The sequence below is a fragment of the Thalassophryne amazonica genome, chromosome 4 (assembly GCF_902500255.1).
Source record: "Thalassophryne amazonica chromosome 4, fThaAma1.1, whole genome shotgun sequence".
NCBI lineage: Eukaryota > Metazoa > Chordata > Actinopteri > Batrachoidiformes > Batrachoididae > Thalassophryne > Thalassophryne amazonica.
Window position 1 is genome coordinate 58,017,218 of NC_047106.1, and position 21,720 is coordinate 58,038,937.

At 47.1% G+C, this 21,720-nt stretch overlaps 1 protein-coding gene across 1 annotated transcript in view; it reads right to left on the bottom strand.

Annotated features, from left to right (window-relative positions):
• The window catches only part of slc6a4a (solute carrier family 6 member 4a), a 103,438-nt gene that overhangs the window by 40,745 nt on the left and 40,973 nt on the right, over nt 1-21,720 (bottom strand). The window contains exons 4-8 of the mRNA XM_034168763.1: nt 13,576-13,798; nt 6,965-7,103; nt 5,113-5,247; nt 4,852-4,955; nt 4,463-4,590 (exon numbers count right to left, since the gene is read on the bottom strand). Coding sequence (XP_034024654.1) covers nt 4,463-4,590; nt 4,852-4,955; nt 5,113-5,247; nt 6,965-7,103; nt 13,576-13,798 — 729 coding nt within the window. The remainder of the gene's footprint in view (nt 1-4,462; nt 4,591-4,851; nt 4,956-5,112; nt 5,248-6,964; nt 7,104-13,575; nt 13,799-21,720) is intronic.

The window sequence follows — 21,720 nt, forward strand, 5'->3', positions numbered from 1 at the left end:
CTTGGTAAGTCCTTGCCGCTGCCAATTTTCTTTTAGGAGGCATACTGGAGCTTCTCTGCAAAAATATCTGGAGCTGGCCGCGAGTGAGAGGCCTGCATGCAGCGCGCTAGCGTTTTTATACTGACCGCCTCCTATCGGCTGTTTGGAACGGCATTTTAACCAGGAGGTGGCGTTTAGAACGGCGTACTGTCTGCTAGCGCCGCCGTTTTGTCTGCCTCTGTCGCTGGTTAAAATGCCCTTGAGGATGCCGATGTGGGCTCTATCGCCGTTTTACACGCCGTTGATTAGGGATACAACGCCGGTCGCCAATTACAGTGGTGTAAACTGCGGCACTACAGGAAGGGGCAGGATGAAACGGCGATTAAAAAGTATCAAACGCCGTTGTTCGCGTTGTCTCCGTCATCACGCAAATTCTCCGGGAGCGCTCCCGGAATTATTCGACATGTTGAATAATTTTTTCGCCGATTCCCGGTAAAGCCAGAACTAAGCCACGCCCCCTAGTGCCGGCGTTAACAATGGCGTTTGATCCTTAAGACGGCCAAAAACTCTTCCAGGACGCTTCCGGGAACTCTTACCGTCTATGTGTAAACGGGGCTTGACACACTGCTGGCTTTTGAACTTTGTGCTGGTAACATTCTGGATGGTCTTTTTTCTCTTTTGTCCAGAGGACACGATGTCCATGAGTTCCAAAAATAATTTCAAATGTGGACTCATCAGACCACAACACACTTTTCCACCGTCTGTCCATTTCAAATGAGCTTGGGCCCAGAGAAGGCAGTGGTGTTTCTGGATGTTGATGTATGGCTTTCACTTTCCATGGCATGGAGTTTTAACTTGCACTTGTAGATGTAGTAACGAACTGTGTTAACTGACAGTGGTTTTCTGAAGTGTTCCTGAGCGCACGGGGTAAGATCCTTTACACAATGATGTCGGTTTTTAATGCAGTGCCGCCTGAGGGATCAAAGTTCACAGGCATTCAAAGTTGGTTTTCGGCCTTGCCGCTTACGTGTAGAAAGTTCTCCAGATTCTCTGAATCTTCTGGTTATATTATGGACTGTAGATGATGGAATCCCTAAATTCCTTGCAATTGAACATTGAGAAACACTGTTCTTAAACTGATGGACTATTTTTTTCATGCACATGTTCACAAAGTGTTGATCCTCGCCCTATCTTTGCTTTTGAGTGGCTGAGCCTTTTGGGGATGCTCCTTTTATACCCAGTTATGACACTCACCTGTTTACAATTAACCTGTTCACCTGTGGAACGTTCCAAACAGGTGTTCTTTGAGCAATCATCAACTTTCCCAGTCTTTTGTCCCAGCTTTTTTGTGATGTGTTGCAGGCATCCATTTCAAAATGAGCAAATATTTGCACAAAAACAAAAAAGTCTATCAGTTTGAGCATTAAATATCTTGTCTTTGTGGTGTATTCAACTGAATACAGGTTGAAGAGGATTTTCAAATCACTGTATTCTATTTTTATTTACATTTCATACAACGTCCCAACTTCATTGGAATTGGGGTCATACATAAGTATTCACACCCTTTGCTCAATACTTTGTTTATGCACCTCTGGCAGCAATTACAGCTTCAAGTATTCTTGAATATGATGCCACAAGCTTGGTGCACCTATGTTTGGGCAATTTGTCCCAGTCCTCTTTGCAGCACCTCTTAAGTTCCATCAGGTTGGATGGGGAGCATCAGTGCACAGCCATTTTTAGATCCCTCCAGAGATGTTCAATTGGATTCAGGTCTGGGCGCTGGCTGGGCCACTCAAGGACATTCACGGAATTGTCCTGAAGATGATCCTTTGATATCTTGGCTGTGTGCTTAGGGTCATTGTGCTGCTGAAAGATGAACCATCCCCCAGTCTGAGGTCAAGAGCACTCTGCAGCAGGTTTTCATCCAGGATGTCTCTGTACATTGCTGTGTTAATCTTTTCCTCAATCCTGACTAGTATCCCACTTCCTCCCATTGAAAAAACATCCCCACAGCATGATGCTGCCACCACCATGCTTCACTGTAGGGATGGTGCCTGGTTTCCTCCAAACATGATGCCTTGCATTCATGCCGAAGAGTACAATCTTTGTCTCATCAGACCAGTGAATTTTGTTTCTCATGGTCTGAGAGTCCTTCAGGTGTGTTATAGCAAACTCCAAGCTGGCGTCCATGTGCCTTTCAGTAAGGAGTGGCTTCTGTCTGGCCACTCTACCGTACAGGCCTGATTGGTGGATTGCTGCAGAGATGGTTGTCCTTCTGGAAGGTTCTCCTCTCTTGACAGAGGAATGCTGGAGCTCTGACAGAGTGACCATCGGGACCATCTGGTCATCGGGATTGGTCAGTTTAGAAGGGCGGCCAGCTCTAGGAAGAGTCCTGGTGAATCTGAACTTCTTCCATTTACAGATGATGGAGACCACTGTGCTCAGTGGGACCTTCGCACTGAAACTTCACAAACTCCACACAGAAAGACCATAGGTGGGAGGATTAGAGAAGATCCAAAATAATTTCAAACTCGTGCACCAATTCTTGCGTTTTTAAAATTATTGATAATGTATGCTGTACAGTCATTCCACCCTGGCAAAAGAACAGTTCAAGTACATCACTAAAAACCCCAAATTACCATGATATTTACGTCCATAAATATGACCTGACCACAACTGTCAGTATTACTCTGTTAATTATCACGTGTTACCTGAACAATATGTGTTTTGCATGTGCACCAGGGTGAGAGAGAGAGAGAGAGAGATGTGTAGGCATGCAGAGTGTACCTGTGAACCTGTTTATGTAACGTGTCTGAGTGTTGAAAATGTTTTCAATGTGCAAAATGGTTTTTGGTGTTCTAAGGCGCAATGGCTTTCGACTGATCAGTGGTGGGCACAGCTAACCAAAAAGTTAGCTTTGATAACTGCTAATCAGCTAACTGAAAAGTTATCTTTTCTAATGCTCAACCGATAAACCACCAAAAAATTTATCGGAAGCTACAGCTAACCGCTAACCTTCAGTATTGTGTCCGGTACACTCTCAGCTACTAACATGCCGATTTTGAGTTTAAACACCACCAACGCTTCTGATAGAATCAAAGGTGATCACAAACTCAAACATAGCCAATGAGTCGACACGTCTGTCTTTGTGCGCCCTGCCCACTGCTGTAGGGAAGAGTCATTATTGCTCCAGCCACAAGGCAGACATCTTGAAAAGGAAAGCGGGTTTGACTTATGGTTTTGATTTATAAATCAAATTAATCCAGATAGGCTAACTACATTAATGTCAACTCTGTCATTTGTACAAAGTAAAAATATAACACATATCTGTTAATTTTAAATTAATGCACTAATTCTGAAGTTTTTAACATTAACACACAGATGCCCAAAGGGATTATGGGTAAAGTGAGCCTCCGCTCACACTGATTGGTTGACTCATTCATTTTATTTAAAAACCAACACAAGTTAATGTAACGCATGTTGGTGTTTACAAATAAATGTGCTTTTGGAAAATATGTATTTTTTTCCATTTGTTTAAAAAAGGCATTTGCAAAAACAAAGTCTGTTTGTTAAGTTGTGATTCGACAATCGTGTGATATAACCGGGCACCAGTAGATGTCAGTGTTCTATGCATTTTGACCCATCTACTGGATGGCAGTGGGAAACAGCTCAGTTTATCCATAATCCCTTTGGGCATCTGTGCGTGCTAAATGTTCAAAACTTCAGAATTAGTGCATTATTTTAAAATTAAAAGATATGTGTTATATTTTCACTTTGTACAAATGACAGAGTTGATATTAATGCAGTTATTCTATGCAGATTAATTTGATTTTTAAATCAAACCCATAAGTCAAACCTACTTTCTTTTTCAAGACATCTGCCTCGTGGCTAGACTACTGTATGTTGTCAAGGAAAATATCTTTTGTTTTTTGGGGGGACAGCTTGGCAGCTAGGCTCCTTCTGCTGGGGTAGAGTTGAGCTCAGCTCCTCTCAGGTGCCTTGCTGTTGCAAAATACATAGCAGAAAGAAGCCAACAGGGTTTATAAATGTTTTTCACCGTTACTAACTATGTAAAAAAATGTTAGCGGTTTAAAAGTTTTCAGAACTAAATTTATCGGAAGTTAATTGGTCTGCTGATGGTTTTTGAAGTTTAGCTGAATTCTAATCTGCTAACAAGAATGTTAGTTTCGCTAATTAGAGGTTAGCGGATTAGCGGAACTGTGATCACCGCTGCTGCTGATAGACAACATCAATGTACCATCAAAGTGCTAGACCACACCTCAATAGTAAAGAAACACAGTCATGGGAAATTATGTCTGCTTTGCACTGTGTGCTCTGTTGTACTGAGTGGACATTTGAGCCCTTTATCTCACTCCAGAATCCAACTACAAATCCAGATCTGTCATATTCTTGGCCATCGGGGGAGCTCGGTGTTGAAGTGAGTGCTGCTTTAGTTGAGGATGGTGTTGGTGTGGTGTCCTACCTGCATCCTTGGCGACAGTATCCACATCCTGGTTCCTCATTTCAGCCATGTATCCGAGCACAGTAAAGATGACAAAGCCGGACAGAAAACTAGTGAGACAGTTCACCGAGCTTGTCACTAGTGCATCTCTGACGTTTGGGTGGCAGCAAAAGGAAAACAAAGTTAGGGAGACACTGTGAAAACTATTCTAAACATTTGGAAAAGCTTCTCATCAGTAACAGCAATTCTGAAATGCACCTAAATAAATCTAATATTTCTGGATGCAAAGTGTAAATAATCCTAAGTAAAACAAATTGTAAAAATTCACTCATGTGAAGGTAGCAAAGCTCATTGTGATAATGATTGCATCGTTTAACAAAATGTAAAATTTCTTCAAGAAAAAAACGCACTTGTAGCAGTTGTTGTGAAACGGGTTGTAGCTGGCAAAGGCAAGGAGCACACCAAACCCCGGACCCAGAGAGAAAAAGATCTGTGCTGCTGCATCAACCCACACCTGGGGGAGTGAAGGATGAAGGAAAGCCATGGGAAGACAAAAATAAATGTGGATGAAGGAGAAGTGGCAATACAAAACAACGAGAGCCTGTGTTTATTCAAACAGTGAATGGTTCATGTGCAGATCTTTTGGTAACAAATGGGAGAAATCTTCATACTGTAGTGCTGAGCAGTTTCTGCCAGTCCGGTTTGAGATAGAAGACCACGCCCCTCCACGCTCCAGGGAGAGTTGCTCCACGGATGAGCAAGACCAGAAGAACCAGATAAGGAAAAGTGGCTGTCACCCACACGACCTGATAAAGAAGAAGGGAACAACAGTCAAGCACGGTTCTTTTTACAGATGCTGCATGTATACTGGAAGATCATGGCTTGAAACCTTGTTCATACCTCCGAAAACTTTAGACAGCGTGTGTGAGATGAACCAGGATGTTCTGTCATTGCGCCATGAACTTAACCATGGCACGAATTATAAGATGTTCAAAAAAAATTTTTTTTTTCTGTTGCAAACTTTGACATACTTTGGTGATCCCTTGCTGTGACATCATCAGGAGGTTTTACAGATGTGCCATCTTGTGGTGTACTATGGTTGTTTTTGCACATGTCAATGTATGTTATGCCATCAAACCACATTAGATCACATCTGTGGACAACGGGTTTGTCACGCTTGTAGACTGTAACCTCCCGAGAAACATATCAGTGAGAGTGAGAACAGTGCTGTCAGGCCCGATCTTGATGGTCTATCGTACATACTGCAAATGCATTGCAGGTGCATCCAACTCCATTTTTACTATTTAAATGATGTGTAATCTGAATGCAAAGGGGTTGCATGTCATCACTCAATTAGCTGTGGGTGTGTTATTGGCATAGCATCAGAATGTCACGTGTCATTGCCTTGAAAACACAAGTGTGCCAACAACTGAAGCATTGCTATTGAGATGGCAAACACAGAAGAGAGAGGTTTTCTGGCAAAGAAAGGTTTCTGCATGCACATGAGGGAGAACATCAGACTCATACACCACAACCTCTTGAGGTGAAGCATCACAAGACCTCTTTCTCATCTTTGTCCATTTGCACAATCTGTAAAGTATCTTATGAGGAGCACCCCGCCCCCAACACACACACACTTTGCTGCCTCTGTACCATCTCATGGCCAGCCCCAATGCAGGCCCACTGTTGTAGTTTAATGTGCCAAACAAGCACAAGTGTACGTGTGTTATGAGTCTGGCTATGCAAAGCATATCTGATTTTTGCAATATGTAAACAGTGTATGCTGTTTACATGCAAAATAAAGTGTTTGAGTCGGTTTCTGCGACCTCATGATAGCTTTGCGACGGAACTGCACCTGACCACAACCTCATTTTAAGAACAACGTGCCTGTGGCTACACAGATGAGTGCACACAGAAGAACATGGATGCTGGGCATGAAAATGACAACTGCCTCGATGGGCATTAGCAACAACACAAGCGCTGTGCACTGCTTTACAACAGGTGTAAGATAGGGCCCTTTGAATGGCTGTCTAATGGATTATTCTTTCTGTTCAGCCACATTCTATAATACATGTTTGATCTCAGTGGCTTTTGTTTTCATAAAGTACTTTACTTCATGCATTATGGATGCATGAATTACTTTAGTTGAAAAGAAGTTTTTATCCATAGCTGGACTCATGATGTGAACTTGCTTGTAGGCATACCATGTTTGATTTACGTTTAAGATTGCCATAGTCTTTTATTAGAGGTTCAAAGTGCAAACCTTGTGTGCTAAATTTAGGTTAACAGAGAAACAGATGAACATCGCCCTGTGGAAAGACTCACACAGATGATGAAGATTAAACTACAAATATTTGAAATTTGACACCGTCTTTCTAACCAACTTGCTTACTCACGATGACAAATGATAATGATGATGAAGAGATGACAACAGCAAACATTTTCTCTCCATCTGTGCCTCCATCCATCCATCCACTCTCTAACTGACATCTCCATTAGCCATGCAGGCGCCCTGCTAGTTACCTTTCCAGACGTCTTGACTCCCTTCCAGATACTGAAGTAGACGATGGTGAAGATGAAGAGCAGGCAGAGGGCCAGCTGCCAGCTGACAGAACCCAGCTGGTGAAGACCTGGGGAAAGGTGGACCTGCAACACCTGGCGGCTGGAGGGAGAAGACAGAGTGGGGACGGGTGTTTGGGGATCAGAGATAAGTTTGAAAGGGAGCCATATGGAGAACACAAGTAACAAGCACCAGGCACAGGACAGATGGAAAAAACAAACTCAGAGTGAAAAGTGGGAAAGAGACACCAAAAAGATGGGTAAGAAGGAAAAAAGTACAAAGAAGCTTGAGTTAATAGGAAGTTAAAGAAAAAGAAAGGGGTTACATTTTAAGCACCCTAGAATTACAACATAGGCATAACTCCCTGCCAACCTATCAACATATCTATCGACCTACCGACCGTACATATTCCATTTAGTCAAACATTTCTGTTTGTCAGTTTTAATGCTTACTTTATATTTATATGAAGTTATTTAAAAAAAAACAAAATATTTATTTCAGTAATTCGTCACCTTGTTGATTTTCAGTGGGTCAACACCAAGATAAACACCTCTTTAAACAGCAAGGAAGATTCTGTAAGGTCCAAGAAATTAAATGAATAATTATCATAATTCAGGGTTAACTGGGGTCCCTTTTGTTGTTTTTAAGTGTCTACACCTTCTTACATGCAAGTGCAGCAAACCATTCCAAAAAAAATTAAGCCAAGGCTTTCGGAGCACAATTTTTGATATCAACAAGGCTTTCTGGTCAGAAGACTCATGGCAACAATAGCAACTGTACAAGAATATCATAAGATTGGGACCATCCACATCACATCATTGGCAACAGGAATTAACAACTACAAACTAAAAAACTTTTGATACAAAGGTGTCTCTCTCTCTCTCTCTCTCTCTCTCTCTCTCTATATATATATATATAAACTCAAGAAAGCAACTAAAGCCCGGGTTACTCATAGATGGTTGTGTCGGCGAGTAGTACGTAGACCGAAGTTCGCGGTAGTTCCGGCTGTTTTCACGGTGGAAAGGGGCGGAGCGCGCGCACGTAAAATGACAGCTGTCCGTAGGGGTTCCAGGAAGGCGGCTGCGCCCTCTGGTGCCTGAAGCCCGCTTTCAGGCAGGGCGCCCTCTGGTGTTGGGCCAGCAGTACCTCCACTTCTGACGGCCCACATAACAGGATCACCACTTGTCAGGTTTATGTCAATACAAAATTGGAATAAATAAAAGTCTCAGACTTTGTCCTGGTGATCAACTGTAAACATCTGGATATCTTTTTGTTTTTATTTTTAGATATCAGGTTAATAGCTTTTTCCTTGGTTGACAGTCTTTTAGGTCATGGTGTTTGCTGCGGGGCTGCTCCTCGCTCTTTCCCCCCAAAAACTGTCATAATTGTGTTTAGAAACCAGTCACCATTTGTTTTATTATACATCTGTGTAGTTAATTAATAAAATATTCTCTACAGACGATTCGCTCGCGCGCACGTAAAAAAAAAGAAAGAAAAAAAGAAACTCCGCTAATAAGCAAAATAATCTCCAGGACGATTCGCGCGCACACGCACATAAAATAAAAAGAAACTCCGCTCCACGCTGCTGTGGTGCTGCTGCTCGCTACAAAAACTCTGTCATGATTGTAAAATAAAGGACAAAAGAGACAAGTCCTGCTCACAGGCTGCTACCAGATACAGGACGTTCACATCTTCAAACTCCAGACATCTCCACGTCACTACATATTCAGTCCCTGATTGGTCATCGCGGCGCGACGAGAACTGCAGCACTACATGAAGCGGCAGGATGAAACGGCGATTAAAAAGTATCAAACACCGTTGTTCGCGTTGTTCGCGTTGTCGCTGTTGTCACAGGAGGTCTCCGGGAGCGCTCCCGGAATTATTCGACATGTTGAATAATTTTTTCGACGATTCCCGGTAAAGCCGGAACTAAGCCACGCCCCCTAGTGCCAGCGTTAACAATGGTGTGTGATCCTTAAGACGGCCAAAAACTCTTCCGGAACGCTTCCGGGAGCTCTTACCGTCTGTGTGTAAATGGGGCTAAAGGATCTGATGGAGATTGAGGCATCAGATAGAAACATGACATTGTTCACCTTAAGAGGAGGACAATGTCACCATGACCTAAAAGACTATCAACCAAGGAAAAAGCTATTAACCTGATATCTAAAAATAAAAACAAAAAAGATAGCCAGATGATCACCAGGACAAAGTCTGAGACTTTTATTTATTCCAATTTTGTATTGACATAAACCTGACAAGTGGTGATCCTGTTATGTGGGCCGTCAGAAGTGGAGGTACTACTGGCCCAACACCAGAGGGCGCCCTGCCTGAAAGCGGACTTCAGGCACCAGAGGGCGCAGCCGCCTTCCTGGAACCCCTACGGACAGCTGTCATTCATCACACCTCATCAGCTGTCATTCATCACCAATCATTCATCACCTTCTCCATAAAAGCCTGGCAGTGACACACATCCCTGCCGAGAAATCGTTCTTACCCGACAGGTAAACTTCTCAGCCGTTAGGGTGCCATTCGCACGCACGCACGCACGCACGCACGCACGCACGCACGCACGCACGCACGCACGCACGCACGCACGCACACACGCACACACACACACACACACACACACACACACACACACACACACACACACACACACACACACACACACACACACTCTCTCTCTTGTTACTAAGTTGGCAGTGTTAACCCTGTATACTCGCAGCTTGGAGCTGGGTGGTGGAAGTTGGAAGGAGTCGGCGTTTCCTACTCCTCACTTATCACTTAAGTATACTATTGGTGCTGCACGTACTTAGCGTTCCTGTTTCCTGGGAGTGGTGGATTATTCCCTCAGGAAGGGACTGTGACTGTTTGTGCTGAACTGTTTGCTGGGTGTGCACACACCCACTTGATCTGTCTGTGCTTCCTGCCAGCACTACCCCATCCTACAGCTGGAGGCGGTGGCCACCTGGGGACTCAGGACTTGGCGGCTCCAGTGTATTGCAGGTCTCTGCTGGCAGTGGAAATCGTGTGGGGCCCGACTCTTCTCTGGACAGGCGTCTCCTATCCTCGAGCCTGCCCACACGTCACCAACTGTTTAATTGACTGTTATCTAAAGTCGTATCTGTATACCGTTGTGCACATTTCACAACATTAAATTGTTATCTTTTGCATTTCCATTGTCCGTTCATTTACGCCCCTGTTGTGGGTCCATGTCACTACACTTTCCCAACAGATCCAAAATTGTAATCTGGAATGCTTGACTTCATAGATTGTTTTTCCTGCTTTTAGCAACAAGAAAACACTGGTTCTACATGTAAGGCTTAAATATGGTCAAAGGTTCCCCAGTTAACCATTAATTATGCCAACTTTCAGAGACTTACGGCACCTAGTTGGCATTCATGGTAGTGCTCTGGAATGGTTTAGGTCCTATCTAAGATAGGAATATTTGTGTGAGACTAGGTGATTTCCAATCTTGCTATGCTCCTCTGTCTTATGGGGTCCCACAACGGTCAATTCTGGGGCTCCTTCTGTTTTCTCTCTACTTATTCTACTCTAGAGAGTAGAGTAAGTACTCTTACTCTCTTACTCTATTATGAGAAAACACAGCATCGCCTTCCACTTTTATGCCGATGACAGTCAGATTTATGTGCCTCTTAGGAAGAAGAATGCTTACTCCCTCAAGCCTCTTATATTGTGTCTTGAAGACATTAAAGCCTGGATGGCCTTGAACATTTTCAATTTTAATGAGAAGAAGACAGAAGTGATAGTCTTTGGCTGCCATGGTTTTTTGGATTGTCCTCCTGTTGACTTGGGTCCTTTGGCTTTTTATACAAAGCCAACAGTTTGTAACTTGGGTTTTAACATGGACAGTGATTTTAAACCGAATCGGCTGATCAGTAGAGTTGTAAAGTCCAATTTTATCATCTTAGGAGGTTGGCAAAGATCAAGCCATTTCTTGCACATCACTCCCATTCTGGCCTCTCTCCATTGGCTGCCTGTGCACTTTAAAGTTAATTTTAAGATTCTTTTATTTGCGTTTAAAACTTTTAATGGTCTCAACCCCGCCCTACCACTCTGAGCTACTCCACCCTTACATCCATGCTTGGTGCCTCAGGTCAGCTGATCAGATGCTCCTGGAGGTACCGAGGTTGAAGCGGAAGCTCTGAGGGGACCGAGCCTTCTCTGATGCTGCCCCTACTCTTTGGAATGAGCTTCCACTCCACATCAGAGAAGCCCCCCTCACTGTCCACTTTTAAAACTCATTTTAAAACCCATTTCTACTCCCTGGCTTTTAACCCAGCATAAAACACTATTCTTATTCTTAATTGCATTTATTTGTTGGTTACTCTTCTTGTTGTAGTGTTTTTATAACTTCTTTTATTGTCTTGTATAGTTTTCTTATTTCTTAGTATTTTATGTGTCATGTACAGCACTTTGTCGCAGATGCAGTTTTAAAGTGCTATATAAATAAAGTTAAGCTCAGCTGATTTGAGACTTTTAAAAGTAATTCTATCAATTTCTGCAATCTTCCATACTGGTTATGAGGTCATCTTAATATTTTAAACTTCTGATAATTCTGGTAAATCTGATGTAAATCTATTTAATTAAATTCAATTAAGCCTTTATTGTCATTGTGTACTGGATTCAACAAAATTTCATGTGTCCCTTGGTGTTACAAAAATGAATGTAAAAAGTATAAAGGTACCATATACAAATATTTAAATGAAAGAATAGAATAAAATCTCAGTGTTCTATGCATGTGCATACTATAATGGATAATCTAAAGAAGGAGACAAATGAGGAAAGCCACCAAGACAACCGGACAGCTCTGAAGATGTTGCATGCTTTTGTGGCTGCGACTGCAGACATTTTGCACAGTGTAAGTTTTGCATTTTGCATCCTACACAGCTTCATGATGAAGTGGCATAGAAGACAAATTTTCTTAAGACGACTTGAAAGTTCAGCTACAGTTTGCAAGAAAGAAGGGAGATGCAAGGCTCGATTTGATCTATTTTGTTGGTTGAAAATCCTTCCCTGCTCCACACCACTATGCAGCTGTGAGTGGTGAGGCAAAATACAAAAGTTGCACTTTGCAAAATTTCTCCAGTTGCAGCCACAGAAGGCCTATCATGTATTCATGGTGGCTTGGTGGCTTTCCTCACTTGTCTCCTTCTTACATAGCCTTACATAGCCATACATCAATTTTTGAGAACTGCCTCCTCAAGACATTCTATTTTTATCTCTTAATAATTGAGGAAAATTAAGTTGAAGTCATAATCAGCAACTTAGAAATGTTCATGTATCCATCCTCTAACTTATTTGAAGAAAACTGGGTGCAAAAGTGATTTACTCGTGTGGCACTAAATGCTGCCACGACTTATGCATCCCATCATTTTGGCTTTTATAGTTTTATTTATTTTACATCATGCTGTAGAGATTAGCTTTTGCTGTCAGTTTAAAGGTCAGCATTTTAGATTTTCTTTTGTACCCAGAAGCCTGATTTTTTTTTTTTAATTATTTGAAAATTAAGATGTGTAATAGGGTTCACATACTTTTATCTTGCCACTGTAGTGGTAGAATGAAAAATAATGGAATGAAAATAAGCTGGACAGAAATGACGCTGGCATTTTGAGAAGTCGGAGAGGTTAAATCACAGAATCAATGGAAAGCAATACCAAGAAATGAGCCGCAGAGGAGGTAAAAGGTTACAACAAACCCCCCAAAAGAAATAAATTCTCAACACGTATGCCTATACAAACACATTAAAAGAGCTGTACTGAAAATACGTCTCAGGCAAAAAGATAGATTAGATAAAAATGGAAAGAGGGCGTGAACACTTTTTACAGCACATTTACATCAACAGCGTGTGAATGAGTGAAAGTAAAAATGCAACACAGCAAAAAAGCAGGGAAGTAAAATAAACACATGTTAACATTTGGTCACAGGTTAAGCAAACAGAGAAGACGATAAAAAACAGGCATGGTTTTTGTTGAAAACAGGAATCTCTGAAGCCAGAGTGAGTTGTGATATTTTTGTTAAACCCCTTAAATTAAAGCTTGGGCCTGAGTGTAACTGATTCATTTAAATTTAATTTTTATTTTATTTTTATTAACTGTACTGTGATTTTGTGGATTTTGGAAGGACACTCACTTCCCCTTGATGGTGGACTGGATGCCTGCATGGATTAACGTCAATTGTTGTTGTGTTGTGTTCTGTGTTGTAAACCTTTTTGGTAGAATGGCTTAAGCAGTGGGTCGCCCCTTTGAGTCTGGCCTACTTGAGGTTTCTTCCTCAGTATCATCAGAGGGAGTTTGTCCTTACCGCTGTCATCTGTGTGCTTGCTCTGGGGGTTGGTAAGGTTAGACCTTACTTGTGTGACATGCCTTGAGGCAACTTTGTTGTGATTTGGCGCTATATAAATTAAATAAATTGAATTGAAATTGAATTATATTTGCGATACAAACTCTGTCAGACCTAAACACCAAAACTGACCCTGTAGTTGCTCTCTGGAATTCTTCCTCCCTTCTTTGTCTCGACCCATATGATTTACATCCAACTTACATGCACTTACGTATAGAACTCCTCGGCAGGGGAAGTGGAATCGTTGGACCAGGACACGTTGTGGTCTGTGGACATATAACGGTTACAGTTGATTGTATTCCAGCTGTTGGAGCAGGTGGTCCAGGGCAACACAGAGCGAAATGATGATAGCAAGTAGTACAAGGCCCAGGCCATGATGGTGTTATAGTAGAAGGCTATGTAGAGGGCTATGATGCATATAGCAAAGCCTATCCCTAGAGGAAGCAAGGACAAGAGAAACAGGCATTAGAGGTCAAAGAGAGCAAATAAAAGTCAGTTTTGGGCACACCTAAGCTAAACATTAGTTTCCGCAGCCGCCAACCTGCTAAGTGAAAATTAACTGTGATAACTCTAATCTGATAAACCGCTAAAACGTTTAGCTGAACCTACTGCTAACTGCTACCTTTAATTATGTGGATGAAGGTAGCTTTTTTGTTCTAAAACCCTGACAAATAGACTAAAAGAGCTGAAATTTTAATATGTTGAAGCATAAACATGGATGTCTCTAAAACTGCTTAGCATGCTAAGGTCAGATGATGAGAAAGGCAAATAAGTAAATGACCAAATTAAACTAAACAGTAGTTTAAATTCAACATGCAGTGTAGTCACAGTACATAAACTATTAAATGAATTTAAAAAAATTAAGAAATCAAAATACATGTTGCGTGGGCCGCCAGAAGAGGAGGTACTGCTGGCCCACCACCAGAGGGCAGGGCTGCTGTCTTGGATTTCTGTCACGGTTCCAAGCTCTCCTGTCATCCAGGGGTGCGAAGGACCGTGGCAGTTGTCCGGCAGCGCTTCTGGTGGGCGTCTATGGAGGCCGACGTCCGGGAGTACATCCAGGCCTGCACCACCTGTGCCAGGGGCAAGGCAGACCACAGGAGGTCCCAAGGACTGCTCCAACCGCTTCCTGTGCCACATCGCCCCTGGTCCCACATCGGCCTGGATTTCGTCACGGGCCTCCCACCGTCCCAGGGCAACACCACCATCCTCACGATAGTGGACCGATTCTCCAAGGTGGCCCACTTCGTGGCCCTCCCGAAGCTCCCTACGGCCCAGGAGACAGCGGACCTCCTGGTCCACCACGTCGTCCGTCTGCATGGGATACCAACTGATGTAGTCTCGGATCGTGGTCCCCAGTTTTCCTCTCAGGTCTGGAGGAGTTTCTGCAGAGAACTGGGGGCCACCGTGAGCCTCTCGTCCGGGTACCACCCACAGACGAACGGACAGGCAGAACGGGCCAACCAAGAGTTGTAACAGACCCTCCGCTGTGTGACATCCGCGCACCCGACGGCCTGGAGTAACCACCTGGCCTGGATCGAGTATGCACATAACAGCCAGGTGTCTTCTGCCACCGGCCTCTCCCCATTTGAGGTGTGTCTGGGGTACCAGCCCCCATTGTTTCCCGTGGTGGAGGGAGAGGTCGGTGTGCCCTCGGTCCGGGCCCACCTTCAGAGGTGCCGTCGGGTGTGGCGCACCGCCCGTTCTGCCTTGTTGAAGGCCCGGACGAGGGCTAAGGCCCATGCAGACCACCGGCGGTCCCCGGCCCCTGCATACCAGGCCGGGCAGGAGGTGTGGTTGTCGACGAAGGACATGCCCCTCCAAGTGGACTTCCCTAAGCTGATGGACAGGTTCATCGGACCATTCAAGATCCTCAAGATCCTCAGCCCTGCCGCAGTGAAGCTCCAACTCCCAGCTTCACTGCGGATCCACCCAGTTTTTCATGTGTCAAGAATCAGACCTCACCACACCTCACCCTTCTGTGCTCCTGGTCCGGCGCCGCCTCCTGCCCGGATCATTGACGGGGAGCCGGCCTGGACAGTGCGCCGGCTCCTGGACGTCTGTCGAATGGGCCGGGGGTTCCAATATTTAGTGGACTGGGAGGGGTATGGACCCGAAGAACGCTCCTGGGTGAAGAGGAGCTTCATCCTGGATCCGGCCCTCCTGGCCGATTTCTACCGCCGACACCCCGATAAACCTGGTCAGGCGCCGGGAGGCGCCCGTTGAGGGGGGGGTCCTGTTGTGTGGGCCACCAGAAGAGGAGGTACTGCTGGCCCACCACCAGAGGGCGCCCTGCCTGAAGTGCGGGCTTCAGGCACGAGAGGGCGCAGCTGTCAAGAGATAATGAGTGACAGCTGTCACCCATCTACACTACATCATCTCACTCCATAAAACCCGGATGTCATCTCTGACAACTATAACTAACTGTGTTTAGTAAACTCATTTTTGCAGCTGTTTTTCCTGCGGAGTGCATTATCTGGAGATTGGCGTGACCGGCGACAGCTTCGCTTTACACCCCACCAGATAAGTGCTGTGTGACAGGAGCTGCATGAATGTGGATGAGAGGTGGAGGTGGAATCTCCACCATTGTTGTTACTGGGTGTGCACACACCCACATCTTATTGTTTCTGCTCCTTGCCAGCAGTACCAGATCTGACATTCTGAGATGGTGGCCACCAGGGGACTCGGGACATGGCGGCTCCAGTATTCTCCGGGTTCAGTGGCGGAGGAAATCGTGTGGTTCCGGTTCTTCTCAGGACAGACGTCTTCTATCCTCGAGCCTGCCTACATGTCACCCTCTGTATTGTGGTTGTGCTCATTCACAACAGTAAAATGTTCATATTCGACTCTTTCATTGTCCGTTCATTTACGCCCCCTGTTGTGGGTCCGTGTCACTACACTTTCCCAACAGGATATCTCGGCCAATGTCATGGATCCCGAGGGGCGTCACCCATCTGTTGAACAGCCAATGGAAGAGCAGGGTGCACGGGCGTCTGCAGGAGGCGTGATCGGTGAGTTGCAGCAAATCCTCACCGCCTTTACCGCTCGGCTGGATCTGATGACCGAGCAAAACGTCATCCTTAATCGCAGGATGGAGGCTCTCACCGCACAGGTGGAAGCGCGCGCTCAGGGCGCTGCTGCGGCTCCTCCTCCTGCCGACCCGGTGCAGGATATAAACGTTCCACTGGTCGTTCAACGAACCCCCCGCACCATCCCCTGAAGCATACATAAGTCCCTCAGAGCCGTACGGGGGTTGTGTGGAGACATGCGCGGACTTTCTTATGCAGTGTTCACTCGTCTTTGCACAACGTCCCATAATGTACGCGTCTGACGCCAGCAAGGTGGCTTATGTAATTAACTTGCTTTGTGGTGAGGCACACGCTTGGGCTACAGCGCTTTGGGAGCAAAATTCACGGCTCCTTACCACTTATACTGGGTTTGTGAGGGAGTTCAAAATGGTTTTTGATCACCCTAATAGAGAAGAGACTGCTTCAACAGTGCTGCTGTCACTGAGACAGGGGCGCCGGAGCGCAGCCGAATATGCAGTCGACTTCCACATCTCGGCTGCGAGGTCCGGCTGGAATAACGTTGCGCTCCGCGCCGCCTTCATAAATGGACTGTCGTCGGTCCTGAAGGAGCACCTGGTAGCGAAGGAAGAACCGCGGGATTTAGATGGGCTTGTCAATCTCGTTATACGGTTAGACAATCGGTTGGAGGAACGCCGTCGGGAGCGAGACGAAGGACGTGGCTGGGCACGCGCCGTCCCTCTCCCTTCCGGGTCCGAAAAGGTTCCGCCCTCCCCACGCTCCACAGCCTCAATGCTCCGTGTGGCTACAGCTCCCCCTGCTGACGAAGCTATGGACACGAGCAGGGCCACATTTAGACCACCTAACAGACAGAGGAGGCTGGCCCGCGGGGAGTGCTTTGTCTGCGGCTCGAGTGAGCATCTGCAGAGAGACTGCCCCAAGCGGTTAAAACACCAACGCCTGCCCTTAGAAACTGGGCTAAGGGTGGGCCAAGACATTCATGTGGGACACACACATATTTCCACACGACTCCCAGTTACAATCCTGAGCGGGGATTTAACCCTTCAAGCCCCAGCACTGGTGTACACGGGGTCAGAAGGGAATCTGCTGGACAGCAGATGGGCAAGGGAGGCAGGGCTCCCTCTGGTGGCGCTTCCTTCACCATTGCAGGTGCGGGCACTAGATGGCACCCTTCTCCCTTTAATCACGCACAAGACACAACCTGTAACTCTGGTGGTGTCTGGGAATCATCGGGAGGAGATCGAGTTTTTTGTGACTCCTTCTACCTCCCGCGTGATTTTGGGTTTCCCGTGGATGTTGAAACACAATCCCCGGATTGATTGGCTGTATGGGGTGGTGGTTCAGTGGAGCGAAACCTGCCATCGAATGTGTTTAGGTTCCTCGGTTACTCCCGGTTTACAGGCTAAAGAGGAGGTCAAAGTTCCTCCCAATCTGATGGCGGTGCCGGTTGAGTACCACGATCTTGCTGACGTCTTCAGCAAGGATCTGGCACTCACCCTTCCCCCACACCGTCCATACGATTGTGCCATTGATTTGATTCCGGGCGTGGAGTTCCCGTCCAGCAGGCTGTACAATGTCTCACGTCCTGAGCGCGAATCAATGGAGACCTACATCCGGGACTCATTAGCTGCCGGGCTGATCCGGAATTCCACCTCCCCGATGGGTGCAGGTTTCTTTTTTGTGGGCAAGAAAGATGGCGGACTCCGTCCATGCATTGATTACAGGGGGCTGAATGAGATTACGGTTCGCAACCGATACCCGTTGCCGTTGTTAGATTCCGTGTTCACCCCCCTGCATGGAGCCAAAATCTTTACAAAGTTGGATCTTAGGAATGCGCATCACCTGGTTTGGGTCCGGAAGGGAGATGAGTGGAAGACGGCATTTAACACCCCATTAGGTCATTTTGAGTACCTGGTCATGCCGTTCGGCCTCACTAACGCCCCCGCGACGATCCAAGCTTTGGTTAATGACGTCTTGCGGGACTTCCTGCACCGATTCGTCTTCGTATATCTGGACGATATACTCATCTTTTCTCCGGACCCTGAGACTCATGTCCAGCATGTACGTCAGGTCCTGCAGCAGTTGTTGGAGAACCGTCTGTTTGTGAAGAGCGAGAAGTGCGAGTTCCACTGCGCTTCTTTGTCCTTCCTGGGGTTTATCATCTCCTCCAACTCCGTCGCCCCTGATCCGGTCAAGGTTGCGGCGGTGAGAGATTGGCCCCAACCAACAAGCCGTAGGAAGCTGCAACAGTTCCTCGGCTTTGCAAATTTCTACAGGAGGTTCATTAAGGGCTACAGTCAGGTAGTTAGCCCCCTGACAGCCCTGACCTCTCCAAAAGTCCCCTTCACCTGGTCAGATCGGTGCGAAGCCGCGTTCAGGGAGTTGAAACGACGGTTCTCTACTGCACCAGTTCTGGTGCAGCCCGATCCTAGCTGCCAGTTTGTCGTTGAAGTGGATGCCTCTGACTCAGGGATAGGAGCCGTGCTGTCCCAGAGCAGGGAGTCCGATAAGGTCCTCCACCCTTGTGCCTATTTTTCCCGCAGGTTGACCCCGGCAAAAAGGAACTATGACGTCGGCAATCGGGAACTCCTAGCGGTGAAAGAGGCTCTTGAGGAGTGGAGACACCTGTTGGAGGGAGCCGCCGTACCATTTATGGTTTTCACGGACCATCGGAACCTGGAGTACATCCAGACCACCAAGCGTCTGAACCCCAGGCAAGCCCGCTGGTCACTGTTCTTCGGACGTTTTGACTTCCGGATCACCTATCACCCCGGGACCAAGAACCAGAGATCGGATGCCTTGTCCCGGGTACACGAAGACGAAGTCAAAACTGTGCTGTTGGATCCACTGGAGCCCATCATTCCAGAGTCCACTATCGTGGCCACCCTCACCTGGGACGTGGAGAAGACCGTCCGGGAGGCCCTGACACGGAGCCTGGACCCGGGGACAGGTCCGAAGGACAGATTGTACGTCCCACCAGAGGCCAGGGCTGTGGTCCTAGACTTCTGTCATGGTTCCAAGCTCTCCTGTCATCCAGGGGTGCGAAGGACCGTGGCAGTTGTCCGGCAGCGCTTCTGGTGGGCGTCTATGGAGGCCAACGTCCGGGAGTACATCCAGGCCTGCACCACCTGTGCCAGGGGCAAGGCAGACCACAGGAGGTCCCAAGGACTGCTCCAACCGCTTCCTGTGCCACATCGCCCCTGGTCCCACATCAGCCTGGATTTCGTCACAGGCCTCCCACCGTCCCAGGGCAACACCAACATCCTCACGATAGTGGACCGATTCTCCAAGGCGGCCCACTTCGTGGCCCTCCCGAAGCTCCCTACGGCCCAGGAGACAGCAGACCTCCTAGTCCACCACGTCGTCCGTCTGCATGGGATACCAACTGACGTAGTCTCGGATCGTGGTCCCCAGTTTTCCTCTCAGGTCTGGAGGAGTTTCTGCAGAGAACTGGGGGCCACCGTGAGCCTCTCGTCCGGGTACCACCCACAGACGAACGGACAGGCAGAACGGGCCAACCAAGAGTTGGAACAGACCCTCCGCTGTGTGACATCCGCGCACCCAACGGCCTGGAGTAACCACCTGGCCTGGATCGAGTATGCACATAACAGCCAGGTGTCTTCTGCCACCGGCCTCTCCCCATTTGAGGTGTGTCTGGGGTTCCAGCCCCCATTGTTTCCCATGGTGGAGGGAGAGGTCGGTGTGCCCTCGATCCGGGCCCACCTTCGGAGGTGCCGTCAGGTGTGGCGCACTGCCCATTCTGCCTTGTTGAAGGCCCGGACGAGGGCTAAGGCCCATGCAGACCGCCGGCGGTCCCCGGCCCCTGCATACCAGGCCGGGCAGGAGGTGTGGTTGTCGACGAAGGACATCCCCCTCCAAGTGGACTCCCCTAAGCTGATGGACAGGTTCATCGGACCATTCAAGATCCTCAAGATCCTCAGCCTTGCCGCAGTGAAGCTCCAACTCCCAGCTTCACTGCGGATCCACCCGGTTTTTCATGTGTCGAGAATCAGACCACACCTCACCCATCTGTGCTCCCGGTCCGGCACCGCCTCCTGCCCGGATCATTGACGGGGAGCCGGCCTGGACAGTGCGCCGGCTCCTGGACGTCCGTCGAATGGGCCGGGGGTTCCAATATTTGGTGGACTGGGAGGGGTATGGACCCGAAGAACGCTCCTGGGTGAAGAGGAGCTTCATCCTGGATCCGGCCCTCCTGACTGATTTCTACCGCCGACACCCCGATAAACCAGGAGGCACCCGTTGAGGGGGGGGTCCTGTTGTGTGGGCCGCCAGAAGAGGAGGTACTGCTGGCCCACCACCAGAGGGCGCCCTGCCTGAAGTGCGGGCTTCAGGCACGAGGGGGCGCTGCCGCCACGGACACAGCCGGGGGTGACAGCTGTCACTCATTATCTCTTGACAGCTGTCACCCATCTACACTACATCATCTCACTCCATAAAACCCGGACGTCATCTCCACCTCATTGCCGAGATATCATCGACCTGTGAAGGTAATAATCTCAGCCGTATAACTAACTGTGTTTAGTAAACTCATTTTTGCAGCTGTTTTTCCTGTGGAGTGCATTATCTGGAGATTGGCGTGACCGGCGACAGCTTCGCTTTACACCCCACCAGATAAGTGCTGTGTGACAGGAGTTGCACGAGTGTGGATGAGAGGTGGAGGTGGAATCTCCACCATTGTTGTTACTGGGTGTGCACACACCCACATCTTATTGTTTCTGCTCCTCGCAAGCAGTACCAGATCCGACATTCGGAGACGGTGGCCACCTGGGGACTCGGGACTTGGCGGCTCCAGTATTCTCCGGGTTCGGTGGCGGAGGAAATCGTGTGGTTCCGGTTCTTCTCAGGACAGATGTCTTCTATCCTCGAGCCTGCCCACACGTCACCCTTGTGATTGACTGTTTGCAAAATTTCACATTCCTCTGTATTGTGGTTGTGCTCATTCACAACAGTAAAGTGTTCATATTCGACTCTTTCATTGTCCGTTCATTTACGCCCCCTGTTGTGGGTCCGTGTCACTACACTTTCCCAACAATACACATGGAAAATAATTTTCAAAATGTAATTAAAAAATTTACTCTGGCTTGACCTCCAGGTCCTCAAAGTGATGCTTGTTGCCTTCATGGGATGTTTTAGTTCTGCTTATTACATGTTTTCATATACAAACTCCAACAAGAACAAATTTATGATTTTGACAAAGATGTCCGTTAAAGTTTATTCAAAACAATGTCAGGTGACTTAAAGTTACAGGGAACTCAATTTTTGTGGACGTTAATGTGTCTGCTAATGGA